Source organism: Bubalus kerabau, chromosome 10, assembly GCF_029407905.1.
Source record: "Bubalus kerabau isolate K-KA32 ecotype Philippines breed swamp buffalo chromosome 10, PCC_UOA_SB_1v2, whole genome shotgun sequence".
NCBI lineage: Eukaryota > Metazoa > Chordata > Mammalia > Artiodactyla > Bovidae > Bubalus > Bubalus kerabau.
The window spans coordinates 24,269,990-24,284,204 of record NC_073633.1 but is presented as its reverse complement, the minus strand read 5'-3'; the positions used below and the strand labels follow the sequence as shown (position 1 = coordinate 24,284,204).

At 42.2% G+C, this 14,215-nt stretch overlaps 1 protein-coding gene across 7 annotated transcripts in view; it reads right to left on the bottom strand.

The window, feature by feature from the left end:
- Window positions 1-14,215, bottom strand: part of NEO1 (neogenin 1) — a 238,422-nt gene that overhangs the window by 14,130 nt on the left and 210,077 nt on the right. For 5 of the 7 annotated variants that reach the window (XM_055536927.1, XM_055536932.1, XM_055536930.1 and 2 more), the window contains 5 exons: window positions 12,201-12,395; window positions 11,498-11,530; window positions 8,369-8,437; window positions 3,933-4,080; window positions 46-284 (listed from right to left, as the gene is read on the bottom strand). In XM_055536927.1, coding sequence (XP_055392902.1) covers window positions 46-284; window positions 3,933-4,080; window positions 8,369-8,437; window positions 11,498-11,530; window positions 12,201-12,395 — 684 coding nt within the window. The remainder of the gene's footprint in view (window positions 1-45; window positions 285-3,932; window positions 4,081-8,368; window positions 8,438-11,497; window positions 11,531-12,200; window positions 12,396-14,215) is intronic. The other 2 variants (XM_055536928.1, XM_055536933.1) reach the window with 1 other exon arrangement.

Sequence of the window (14,215 nt, the reverse complement as noted above, 5' to 3'; positions counted from 1 at the left end):
CAACTTTACAAAATGGAAAATGGTTTAAATGAAAAAAACCTGTACCTCTATATGAATTCCGCCTTTGATGGATGTTGCTGTCCATGGAATTGTCAACTGGTGTGATATCTTGAGAATTACGAGGAATTGGTGTATCAGTCATGATGGGGTTTGGGTCTGGAGACTTATCAATGGGTTTGAGCTCCAGTCTCTCGTGATGGATCCAGAGGTCTGGGGGTTTGACATCTTTGGAGTTCCCTTTATACTTGTGGGAGCCATTCACTGATTTGCAAGCAGCTCGTTTCCTAGGTACGAAATTAAGAGGATTTTAAAAAGTAATGTGAATATTATTGGTCAAAAAAGTTTTAATGTTTAAAACAGTCCTTCTGAGAGATGCTTCAGGCAAAATCAGAAACTACAAACAAATAAGAAAAACAGAGGCAAGAAGTTTTACCCTGGGGAGAACGATATGAAATGATGCTGGCAAGATGGGCTGGGGTCAGATCATTAAGGAATTTTAGAGCCAAGACCAGAGTCTGAACTTGCCTCTGTGAGTAAAGAGAAATCCCTAAATGGTTTTAAGCAGGAGAGTAAGGAGATCAGTTTTGAGTTAAAAGTTTAAACCAACTGCGATGTGAAGAATGGATTTGAGGAGTAGGGGACAAAGCAAGGGGGCGTTAGGATGCAGCACAACAATGGCAGCCTGGCTGACAGTGGCCTGGGGCAGGGAGAATGGAGGGGAGAGGGAGATCTGATGGTTATTGAGGACCCAGAAATGACAAGACTTGGTGAAAAAAATGGATGTGGGAGAAGACAGAAATAAAGACACAAGAGGAATAAAGGATATTGCCAAGGTCTCTGGCTTAAGCCATTTACTAACACTGGGGAGAAGTAGGTTTGCCAGAAAGAATTACAAATTGTTTTGAATATACTAAGTGTCCATCTGAGACATTAAATATAAAACATAAAACAGGCAATTGAGTCTGAGACTGAAGCAAGCCTGAGACTCAGAAGAGAGAAGTCTTGGCTAGAGATAGAAATCTGGGAGTAGCTGCAATTCAGAAGTAAACGAAGCCACAGGAGCAGGTAACTCCAGGCCCAGGCCCTGAGGAACGTCTGTCTGACGGCAGAGTAGCCTGGAGAAGCTGTGAAAAAGAACACACAATCATGGAGAACAAGAGAAGAGAGTGTTTTAAGAAGAAAGGAGTACTTGACTGTGTTAAGTGTTGAGAGAGTAAGATGAGGACTGAAAAATTCCCTTTGGCTTTCGCAACACAGAGGTCAGTACTAACCTCAGCAAAAGCAATTTTGGTGGAGCAGTGGGGGCAGAATTCGGATTAGAAAGGACTGAAGCATGAGTGGGCAGCAAAAGAATGGACAGGTGAGTGGAGACGAGTATTCAGACTTGTGGAGAAGGGAAAGACAGGGTTTCTTTGTGGTTGGTGGTAAAGGCCATGCAGTAGAGGAAAGGCTGTAATTCTTTCTTAGGATGGAAGAAATCTGAGCACACTTGAATGCGAGAGACGGAGCCAACGGAGAGTGAGGTCAGTTGTACCGACAGAGGGACAACCTCAAGGACAAGGTCTTTGAAAGCAGGAGGCACTGGGATATGGTAGGTAAGTGGAGAGCAGGTTTCAGATGGGAGGAGGGGGAGAAAATGACTGCTGCCGACATGGAAGGGCTTTAGACCTAACGGTGGTACACTGAGGTAGGAAGTTCTCGTCTGTTGAGTGAGGGGGCTCTAGAGGGATGTGCTAAGAAACTCTGAGGGGCTAGACTCTAAATGCTCTGTCGGCTTTGAGGCTGTGAGAGTCTATACACAGCTACAATTGAAATAGGAGCTGCCTCAGATGTGAGAGAAGACGAAAAGTACGAAGAAAAGCTCACATTTTTCCATAGTCAATGGAACACTTGGAAAGTAGGTCACTCGGGGAGGAGGAGGGGAAAACTCGATAAAGACTTGATGCAACTCTTTTAAACAAAGGGACCCGAACTGTAGGACCTGCAGATTCAAATACAGAGTCCAGAACCTATGACAAACTCATTTTCCTGCCTCTTAATCTGAAGACTTAAGTATTTTAGGACTTTATTTTTTATTTACTTTGGATTTTAGATTCCCCCAAATACGAAGGAATTCTGTCATTTTGTTTATTCAGATTCTTTTAAATAAAGATCTCAAGCTCTTTGATTAAAACTAGATGTAAAATCAAGTTCATAAAGATAGATAAATGGGAAATGCTGAAAAAGAAGCTTGTAGAAAAGTTCTAGCATAGAAAAATATGATTTTAGAGGTTTTAGGGAGAAACGGTTTTCTACAATCAAAGGCAGGGGAAGCTGTAGGAGGCAGTGATCAAGAGGCAGTGATACAATGTAAGCTGCTGAAAGCTATTTTACTTGGGCAAAAGAAAGATTAAAACCATCATATAACCTATAAAAAATGACAAAGTCATTACTAGCAGCAGTTAGAATGTAGCTTGTACTTGACCTCTATACTGAAAACAAATAGATTTATGGTTATTAAATACATGCATCCTTGCCTTGGGCAGAGTTCTGAGGATAATCACATAGACATGAATTTCTTTCTCTCTTTATGGAGCAATACCTCCATCTTATGATCTTTTAGGATACTGCAGCTAAAGTTCTTCTATTACTCATATTGTGTTTTTGCTATTAGGGGTAACTCAAGAATCTTTTTTTTTTTAATGGCACTGTCTTGCTGGCCAGAGATATGAATAGAATGTGACCTAGGGTCAAGGATTCCCTCAGCTTCAGGAGTGAAGGCTATTACCAAGCACCACATAATGGTGATCACCTTGCTATCTGCTCTAGACAATTAGCCACAAGCCTCAAAATCCCAGGTGAGTTCAGGGCTAGCAGCCACCTTACCTCTCTGCTAATATGATACAGTGATTATAAATAATCCTTTCTCATTCATTTAATCAATACATCTCCCCATCACACCCCCAACCAGCTCTGCCTCCTGTGGTCCCAACCTCAACTGCTACTTTTGGTGAGTGAAAGTCGCTCAGTCATGTCTGACTCTTTGCGACCCCATGGACTTATACAGTCCATGGAATTCTCCAGGCCAGAATACCGGAGTGGGTAGCCTTTCCCTTCTCCAGGGAATCTTCCTAACCCAGGGATCAAACCCAGGTCTCCTGCATTGCAGGCCGATTCTTTACCAGCTGAGCCTTTGGTAGTACTTCTTTAAAAATACTCTTAAACTTAGAACTAGAGGTCTATGGTGTCCTTCCATCTCAGCTGGCATTTGTGCCATGAAATTATACAGACTCCTGTGTACCTGGTTCACTGAGTGCCCAGAGACAGTCAGTCCTCCAAAGGGGCTCCCAACAAGGTTGGACATCATCTACTTTCCTCTCCTAGACTGATTCTGTACACTTGGCTCTTGTGACTTCAGAGGCTGAGTTAAATGAACTATAATCTGCTTGGTAACTGCCCTGGCTTCCAGTTCAGTGTGGCCAGTAGAAGGCACAGACAAGAGACTGGAGGGCGGGAGGTATTTCCTCTTCTGCCCCATCCCTGCTGGGCTAGAGGGTGGGAGTCGTTACATTCCTACCACCATATGTGGTTCCTGTTGCAAGTCCTCTCCTGCTGCTTCAGAGCTCTGGAAACAGCTCTGTCTTCTTCAGAAAAAGCTCTCACCTTTCTAAGGATGACAGTGGCCTGTCACCACACTGCTGCCTAATGCTAACTTCACCTTGGACGTTGTAAATGGTCCCTTCACTAAAGCCCCCTTCACCCATCTTGAGTGTGCCCCTCTTCCCTGCCAGAACCCAGAAGGATACATATTTAGCAAGAGGAATCGTTCCGCGTTTTCTTTAAAAATATTTAAAACACTGCTTTTCACGTATTTTATATTTTAACTCTGTGTACAACTCCAGACACAGAGGTCACACAGAAAAAACGTATGGGCTACATCTGGGGCTTCCTACTTTTTCTGGTGAGAGGTAGTCCGCCGGGTGCAGAAAACAGCGATGATCACGACCACCACGATGGTGATGACGCCGACGGAAACGATGATGACCAGCAGCATGTTACTGTCCAGAGGAGAGGTGGGGCTTCCATGAGGGCTGTTACTGCCTGGGAAGGGAAAAACCGTACGCTTGTGAGTGTTCCAGAATTCTAAAGACGCATACAATCAGGCTGCAGTACCTTCACATGAGTACAGATAACTTCTGTGAGCTTCTGTATAAAAGTATTCATTCCTGTGCATTCTATAAAAATACCTTATGAATATGGCCATCTCCTCCAGATGATGAAATCTAGAGAGCTGAGTTTCTGCCCTGGGTGTACCTGGCACAAAGTTGGTGATCAATAAAAGTTTATCAGATTGTACTGAACTCTAAGCTTGGACCAGTAAGGGAGTCTGTCCCTTGGTGTCTTATATATAAACTCATCTTATAAAGCACCATTTGTAAATCACTTAAGTTTTCTGACTTTCAAAAGCTTTAAAAAATGCATACTTATAGAAAACAAAAGTTTTTTTTCCCCCCAACATATAGCATTGGGATGCAGTCAACTCGAATCATAAAGTCTGTTTTTATAAATACACATTCTGTGCAGAGTTGATTTTCTTATTTAGTTTCAGGAAAACAAAGGTCTGTACATATGCACTAATTTGACAAATATTTACCGAGTGGCTACAATGTGCCAGGCATGTTCTAGGAACCAAGGATGCAACAGTGAACAACAAAGATACGAATGCTGGGACAGGAATGGGGGCAGACAATACACAAATCATTAGTTTGTAGCAAGTGCCATGAAAATATAAAAGGGGATATGCTACAGAATGACTGGGTGGCTAGTTTAGATTAAGTGGTTGGGAAAAGCTTCTCTGAGGAGATGGCATTTGGGCTGAGATTTGAATGATCCTACCATACAAAGACCCGGAGGAAGAACATTTCAGAGAACGGGGAACAGCTAGTGGAAGGATCCTGAGACAGGAATGAGCTTGGCATGTTCAAGGGAGAGAAAGGCAGCTAGTGTTGCTGAAGCAAAGAGAGATATGCAAAGTTAGAGGGAAGGACGTGAGCAGAAAAAAAGATGAATATGAGGCTGGAGAGATGTGCAGAGGTGACATCATTTAGGACCTTGAGGAAACAGATCTTCTTCCTATTACCGTTCCTCTGTGCTCACTGGGTGCGGTTCAGCTTTTTGTTTTTTACAAGGCCATTTGTAATCCTGCTCTATTCTCAGTCTTGCTCTTCCATTTTCTGAAACACTGTACTTTGCTTCCCACCTTGTTACAAAAGTTATGCATGCTCATATTGTAAAATATGGAAAATCCTACAACACAGATTTAACTGCCATGGATGTCTGCCATCTTTTCTTCCAGCTACTCTCTCTTATTGCCCTAATAATCAAAGCTGTACAATAATGGGATGAGCTGCTTTGCTAAGTAATGAGTGTTTGGTCACTAAAAGTACTTAAGAAGAGTCATCCTACATGTCTGGGATGCTGTGGAAATTTCTACCAGGAAGGTGTGGCCTGGGAACCGATGTTCTTAGGAAGGCTCCTAAAGTGATTTTCATATACAACCTGGTTTATAAACTCATGATCTAATTCAAACTACATTTACTGTGGGACTCCCATAACAGTGGATTAGCTGACCTTCTGCTTCTTATTCTATGATTTTATAGGCTACATCCATGCAAAGTGCTAAAGCTGGGCTAATTTTGAAAGCTTAAGAGCTTATTCTTCTACATTTGGTTGAATCACTTCTATCCATTTTGGAGAAGGAGATCAGCAGACAGACAACTTAAAATGGATATAATGATCTTCAATAAAATAACATTTTTATATTTGGGAAAGACTATGGAACTGGGGGCCAATACAATGAGACCAATTAGGGCTTTCCATAAAACCCATAAAAACAGCAGTACTGAGCTATTGGGTGGGGCAAGCGGTAGAGCAGGCAGTGTGAATCAAAGGCAGGGAATCTGGGCTTTGGGAGGCAGTTCTTTCCTGCATTCCCCAGAGATAAATTCTCATTTAACTGCAAAGGACCTCTACCTTCTGAGTTGGCCAAAGGCTGTCTTCTAAGAGTAAGAGTGAGCTGCAAATGGGACCCTAGACCCTCCTACTAGGGATATTTATTAAGCCTCCCTTTTTCCAGTGGTCATGTATGGATGTGAGAGTTGGACTGTGAAGAAAGCTGAGCGCTGAAGAATTGATGCTTTTGAACTGTGGTGCTGGAGAAGACTCTTGAGAGTCCCTTGGACTGCAAGGAGATCCAACCAGTCCATCCTAAAGGAGATCAGTCCTGGGTGTTCATTGGAGGGACTGATGCTGAAGCTGAAACGCCAACATTTTGGCCACCTGATGCAAAGAATTGACTCATTGGAAAAGACTCTGATGCTGGGAAGGATTGGGGGCAGGAGGAGAAGGGGACGACAGAGGATGAGATGGCTGGATGGCATCACTGACTCGATGGACGTGAGTTTGAGTGAACTCCGGGAGTTGGTGATGGACAGGGAGGCCTGGCGTGCTGCGATTCATAGGGTCACAAAGAGTCGGACATGAGTGAGCAAGTGAACTGAACTGAACTGGACTATTGCAACAGTTTCCTAACCACTCTGTTTTGACTTTGTACTCTTGGCACCCAACTCGTTCTTTACCGTCATCAGGGTAACAATAGATACTCAATAAGTGGGATGTCATAGTTCACCAGTAGTATCAGACATCTTACGTATGTTACTCACATGAGGAAGCTCACATTTCTTAGCATCAGCACCTGAGCTTTTGACAAGTTGGTTTTAACCTACCTTCTCTAACCTGAGCCTATCCTGTTTCTAAGCAGTGTGGTCCCTGGAGAAAGCAGGCTGTTTTAAACTGTTTTGTTTTTTTTTTTTTTTTTTTTTAATTTGGACCATTTTTAAAGTCTTTATTGAACTTGTTACAAAACTGTTTCTGTTTCATGCTTTGGTTTTTTCTTTTTTGGTTGTGAGGAATGTGGGATCCTAGTTCCCCGACCAGGAATCAAAACTGCATCCCTGAATTGGAAGGTGCAGTCTTAACCACTGGACCGCCAAGGAAGTCCCAAGCAGGCTGTTTTAGATCGCCAGACTTCACACATGTTCTTACTGCACTGTATCTGAAAAATGTTTGACCCCCTCCTAGACATTCAGTAATTTTTTCTGTGCCTTTTAAAATCTGGGTCAGAGATCTCTTCCAGAAAGCTTTCTCTTCTCTCTGTCAGATAGCTTGTTACATACTCCCCCTGCTTCTACAGTCTGTTACAGCACCTGAACCTTTAGAAATATGTGTGAATAAATGAATGAATGCATAAGCAAAAGAAAACACAGAGAAGTAACTGCTTTTCTCATAGTCTTGTGGATAGCACATAAATGTAACATATGCATTCCAGGAGGAGAAACTCATAAAGTCCTAGAAATCACAGCCTAAAAATTTCTTGAAGCAAGAAAGTCTGTCTGGCTCTCCAAAGAAGTGGCCGATTTCATTGAAGTCTGGGCAATACTTTTTATTTAAATTGATAGCTGGAGATTAAGAGACCATTTTATTTCCATAATTAGACCAGGAGTTTCTGGAGGACTAGAAACTCTTTTTCCCTTCTCTTCCACGTGTTTCTCATGAAACAGTAAGGTTCATTTCTAGGAACTACCTTTGCGGACATTTTACCATCCTGGATCCCCACATCTGATCTAGAAGGCTGCGAGCGACAGCAGAAAAGGTACAATATGAAGTCGGAAGCCCCAGGTTTTGGATCTAGGGCTCCTATAATAAGTGGGTAGGTCCGGGCACATTACTTCTCCCGAGTCTCTTAATGTAAAACCTGGGAATAATGATACCTGTTCTCCCTCCCTCACAATGCTATGACAATAAAATATGATTTCACGTGCAAAAGTAACTTACATATGGTGACGCTGTACAGAGAAACAGGTGCCACCATTTAAGTTCTTAGGAGGGCTAGGAGAGAGGGAATAATTTTCCAGAATTCCCAAACTAAGAACACCACAGTAAGCAGTGTGGCGAGAAATGAATGATTCCAAAGCGTCTCTCAGGCTCGTTTTAGATGATAGCTAATTCCACCAGAGGGTTTATTTTTGAAAGTAAGGTTCTAATTGTTTTGAAAAGAGGCAGTGGGCAATGACAAGACTGTTTGTTTAGACTCATTTTAAGCTGTATATGCAAACTGAAACAATTTTATTTGTGAATCTATAATAAATGGGTTTACAGTAATTTGGCAAACATTTGCCAGAAAATGCCTAAAGCCAGCTCTGTCAAATAAAAAGAAATAGGTAATAGGCTACAATTCACAACACAGGAGCTGCAAGAAACATTTCAAGATTTCAAGCAGAACGGCATTGTGCCCACAGGAAGTCAAATAAAGCCAGAGGAAGGGCTTTACCGCTCATTGGAGGTTTGTAGTCGGATCCCAGGTCTGGCAGTCGGCTTCCTTTCCCTGCAGACCCCGAGGCTGAAGAAGAAGAAATCATGTCAGTAACAACCCACTCCATTGGTGTGACAAGTCTACTTCACAGCTAGTGAGTGTTTTCTACCAAAAAAAAAAAATTTTCAGTCTACGCTGTCCATAAGAAAAGGAAGTAGCACGTACACACGACAGGGGAAAATACAGCCTATTTGTGCAAAACAAACTATGCACTGAGGCATCTGAAAGGCTGACACTCCTGTTCCATGGCCGTGTCCAGGGTGTTACAAGGCTGCCCTTGCTGTTAAGGTTTCTCTAGCCCAAAAAACAGTTGCTGAAAAACTGCTCAGAGCACGTACGGCAAAAGCAGCTTCTGGTGGAAAAGGAACCAAGGGGACCATTAAAGAAATGGGTTCTTCCGAGGGACTGGCTTGATCTGGCTGAGAAGGTGTCAGTAGTGTTTGGATTCTTTTCTCAAAATAGGAAGCTGCCTTTCTAAATATAAAGTTACCTTAAGTGGGAGCAGGAAGGCAAGCAGAGGTTCAGATTAGGTTCTCAGTTTCTGCTCAGTCAACCTAAATACCCAAAGATAAAAAATCAAAGTCTCCCCTCTGGTTGCTCACAAAGACACTGTCTCCTACTCCATCATCATGGAACATAAGAAGTGAGGCTGCTGACCTTGAGCTTGGGGCCACCTCATATACTGGACTTCCCTGGTGGCTCAGATGGTAAAGCATCTGCCTACAACGCAGGAGACCTGGATTCAATCCCTGGTTTGGGAAGATCTCCTGGAGAAGGAAATGGCAACCCGCTCCAGTATTTTTGCCTGGAAAATCCCACGGACGGAAGAACCTGGTAGGCTACAGTCCATGGGGTTGCAAAGAGTTGGACACGTCTGAGCAACTTCACTCATATGCAGGCCTCAGAAGACCCCTGGGGCTGGAAGGCAGCCTCAGACTTCTCTTGAAGAGGTCTGCAGGAACTGCAAGGTAAGGCTGATCCTTGGCTCATCCAGCTCAACAGACTGCCTGTGCTGGCAAACCAGCACCATCAGGCACTAACCGCTGGACTTCTGGCCAGTTGTTTAGCTACTCTTCTGGGGCCTTGGTTTCCTCATTGTAAAGCGGTGATGATAATGGCACCTGCTGCACGAAAGGGTTGTGAGGATTAAATAGAAATTTAATCCCATAAAATATTTTGAATCCTGCCTGACACACCTAAATGTTTTATAAATATTAACTATGAAATAAATCTTAAGGGAAGAATCTCATCTTACACTCCGCAGAGAGCATGAAGCTTCAGAAAATGCTTATAAATTAGAGTTATTTCTACAAATAAAGCTTGACTAGAAATGCATAAACAAGATGTGTTGCTGTAAAACATTATAGCTAATATCAAGTACCTCTATTAAATTATCAGATTTGGAGGAAATGGAAGGAATTAAAGTCTGAAGGTTCCCATGCATAGTTCATTTAACAGAATGAATCTAGAAATGAAAACAAAAACAAACCTACTTTCTATGTTTCCAGAAGCTCAGTGTCCCCAAAGGCAACAGAAGTCCCTGGGTATCTACGGGGCATATTCTAGAATTTTAAACTCACAGTCCTCAAACCTTTTTCACTGTCCACACCTATGACTTGACTTCACTTCTACTGTCACCATTCCTCCCCAAGGACACACGCCACATGTCACGATTCCACTTGTTCTTTTCACTATGATAAGCTGGCAGAGATGACACAGCCCATGTAAGGCTCTTCATAGTTGAGGTACTTCTTTGTCAGGTGGCCCATATTTAAGTCAAACTACTCAGAGTAACACGTTATATAAATAATTACCAATAAACACTTTTGCCAATAAACCAATTGGTTTAACTCCTATATTTCTTAATGTTTTCCTTTTATATTTAACTTATGAACAAGAAATCCAAGGATTAGCCAAATACCAAAATAAATATGGGCAAAGAATTTTAAATACCAAAGGGGTGGTGTAGCTGAGAACTGCAGCCTGGCTTATGGGGTGAAGTGAGGGAAGAAAATGAGCACATATATACTCTGTACACATTCAGCGTTGTTACTGTTCTAGTCTCGTGCTTAAGGTAAAGGTTCTACCATGATCAGGGTGCTTTACACACACACACACACACACACACACACACACACACACACACGGGCATGTTTGCAGTTTTCCCAACACACAACAAAAGACTCATTGAATGCAAACACATTTCCAAAGCCCTAAAGTTTGAAACCTCAAACTCTGAATCTTCCTTGCCATTAACCAAGATCCAAAGACTTTGTATTTCTAAAAACTACTCTTAAAGAATAAAAGAAACCAATTTACTTTAACTGCTCCTGCTACAGAAAACAGAGAACCAACTTTAGCCTTCTTCCAAGAGATGAAAATCACCAAGTCCAGTTATCTCTCACCACAGCAACTGCAGTGAAGAGACTATGCTGACAGATAATTCCAGAACCGTGACACTGAGGCCCGTACTTCCTAAACTTCCACTGTACACGGTCTCTATCCTCTTATAAAAGAAGCAAATAGATTTAAGAGAAGAAATGGAAAAAGAGCCCTGAATTAAGCTTGCAACAAGAGAATGGAGAGCAGTAATTTTGTGAAAGATAATCATACAACTCAGCAGGGTACATTTGTATATTCTCTGTTGAGGGAGGAAAAAAGGGTATTCAATTGAATTTGATTTAACTTTTCATTTAGAGACATCAATACAACTCTAGATGCTACAAATATGACAAATTGGTGTACGTGTTCTCATTATGGCCCAAATCCCTATCTGTATCACAGAATTTTAGTATCTTAGCACAAAGGATAATCTGACCCACATTTAAGGATTATCTCCTCACATCTGTAGAAGTCCAACCCAGTTTTTTTTTTTCCTGCCAGTCTGTTTAGCTCCTAAGTAGATTCTCCAGCTTTTCAGATACCCCAGGTGCCACAAACATGGACTCAACTCTACTTTGGCCAATAAATACGTGATTTTTAACACACAGTACTGGTACTGATTTTCAGGAAAAAACAAAAACAACAAAAAGCTAATAATAGGTCACAAAAGAGAGGAAAGGAAAGAGAGGCCAGCTACTCATTTACCTTGATCATTAGCCATTTTATCAGAGGAGTCCGCTAACAGGCCAAGCACAGGGGAAGAAAAAAACAAGAGCAAGGATCACAAGCTTTGAAGATGGGACAGGCAGAATTTTTAAAGGAAAAAAATTAAAACCCCGCAAACTTCCAAGCACCTTGAGTCTTCTTTTTCGTGCTAACAGAAAAGAAATCCATGTATGTTTTCCATATTTCCACAGACTCAGTCCCCGACTTACTTCCTAAGCTCACCTGGTTCAATATTTTACTGTCACTTTCTTATCTAGAGTTTTCTTTAAAGGGCCCCTTTTGTCTTTCTCTGTACAAAGGTCAGTGAACAAGCCTTTCACTGTTAAGAGCCTGCATGTGTTGAAAGAGAATCATCCATCACAATAACATGCTACTACTCTATCTGGAAACCAAGAGAATCCCATCTGATCTGACTGGCTTAGATCACTGCAGTTCATCTGCCTCGAGCAGCCTGGAGTCAAAGTTCCCCTGTCAATGATAGGTTCAGGTCAGTAACCTAGGGAGCACTGATCTGGTGGTCAGGGGGTAGGATCATTTTCAGATAAATGCCCACACGGTGGCTCGTAAGCGCATCATCAGGATTTCCTGTATCATCCACAGTCTCTACATGCTAAAGTGACATGTACACGCATAATCCCACTCAAGAGACACACAATGGAACACTCTGTTTGGGGGCCTTTACCTTTGGGTGTTCTGAACTGGACAGCTTCAGACATGGGCCCCATGCCCTTTGAGTTCCGGGCTTGGATTTTGAAGTAGTATGGTGTGTCAAGTGTTAATTCCTGGATCTGGTGAGTCAGCCTGTTTCCCACAACAGGCTCGATAACCCAGTCGTGTATCTCTGCATTCACATCCGTGCTGTAATATATGATGTAACCTATCCAAAGGGATTAATGGAAAAAGAAACCTTATTCCTGCTCTTTCTTTTGCAATCAGTAAGTCAATAAAAGACACGTGTCACAGCATACACAAATAGAGAACTAGTTACAGATTAGATTAACAATAGTAACAAGTATTTTAAATGCTACACTAAATATAATACAGAGAAAACCACAATTTCAACAGTGCCAGACTATAAATTATTATCTGTATCAGTAGCTGAAGTAATAAAAGTAGTTAAGGTAAAAATATAGGGTTAACTACTCTCAAAAGCTAGGAAATTATATAAGGAAACCATCCTAATCAACATTCCAACATTCTGTACTTCAGCGGTCTACTTCAATTAAGTTAATGCAGTTTTGAAAAAACTTAATGGCCATTACCATCAGCAATGGCCTGACAGTGCTATTTGAACTGTCACCAATGTGATTTCCCAGGAGAAAAACTCCGAGGAGATGGGCAGCCACCTTTGCTCGATTCTCCCGAACGTGAGGTAGGTGAAGTCCCAGTGAAACATCACCTGATCGCATCCACCAGAGGGCGCTCTACATCCACAGTTGAGGAAGGAAGAACTACACCCACAAGCGTACACAGTGCAAAAAGGCACCGACAGCATCATTTCTGGTTTTTAAACACAAAATGTAATGTAATCCATGTCAAGTCACACTTAATTCCTTTAAGGAAGAGGCAAATTCTAAAACCTAAATTAAAAATGACATAACGACTGGGGATTTAAGGAAAGGGATTCCTAAGGAAAGCTGAATGCTCAGTTCAGTTGCTCAGTCGTGTAAAACCCTGTGTGACCCCATGGACTGCAGCACGCCGGGCCTCCCTGTCCATCACCAACTCCCAGAGCTTACTCAAACTCATGTCCACAGAGTCGGTGATGCCATCCAGCCGTCTCATCCTCTGTCGTCCCCTTCTCCTACTGCCTTCGATCTTTCCCAGCATTAGGGTCTTTTCAAATAGGTCAGTTCTTCACATCAGGTGGCCAAAGTATTGGAGTTTCGTCTTTAGCATCAGTCCCTCTAATGAATATTCAGGACTGATTTCCTTTAGAATGGACTGGTTGGATCTCCTTGCAGCCCAACGGACTCTCAAGAGTCTTCTCCAACATCACAGTTCAAAATCATCAGTTCTTCAGTGCTCAGCTTTCTTTATAGTCCAACTCTCACATCCATACATGACTACTGGGAAAACCATAGCTTTGACTAGATGGACCTTTGTTGGCAAAGTAACGCCTCTGCTTTTTAATATGTTGTCTAGGGTGGTCATAACTTTCCTTCCAAGGAGTACGCATCTTTTAATTTCATGGCTGCAGTCACCATCTGCAGTGATTTTGGAGCCCCCCAAAATAACGTCTGTCACTGTTTCCTCTGTTTCCCCATTTGCCATGAAGTGATGGGACCAGATGCCATGATCTTCATTTTCTGAATGTTGAGTTTTAAGCCAACTTTTTCACTCTCTTCTTTCACTTTCATCAAAAGGCTCTTTAGTTCTTTGCTTTCTGCCATAAGGGTGGTGTCATCTGCATATCTGAGGTTATTGATATTTCTCCCGGCAATGATTCCAGCTTGTGCTTCATCCAGCCCAGCGTTTCTCGTGATGTACTCTGCATATAAGTTAAATAAGCAGGGTGACAATATACAGCCTTGACTCCTTTTCCAATTTGGAACCAGTCTGTTGTTCCATGTCCAGTTCTAACTGTTGCTTCCTGACCTGCATACAGATTTCTCAAGAGGCAGGTCAGGTGGTCTGGTATTCCCATCTCTTGAAGAATTTTCCACAGTTTGTTGTGATCCAAATAGTCAAGGGCTT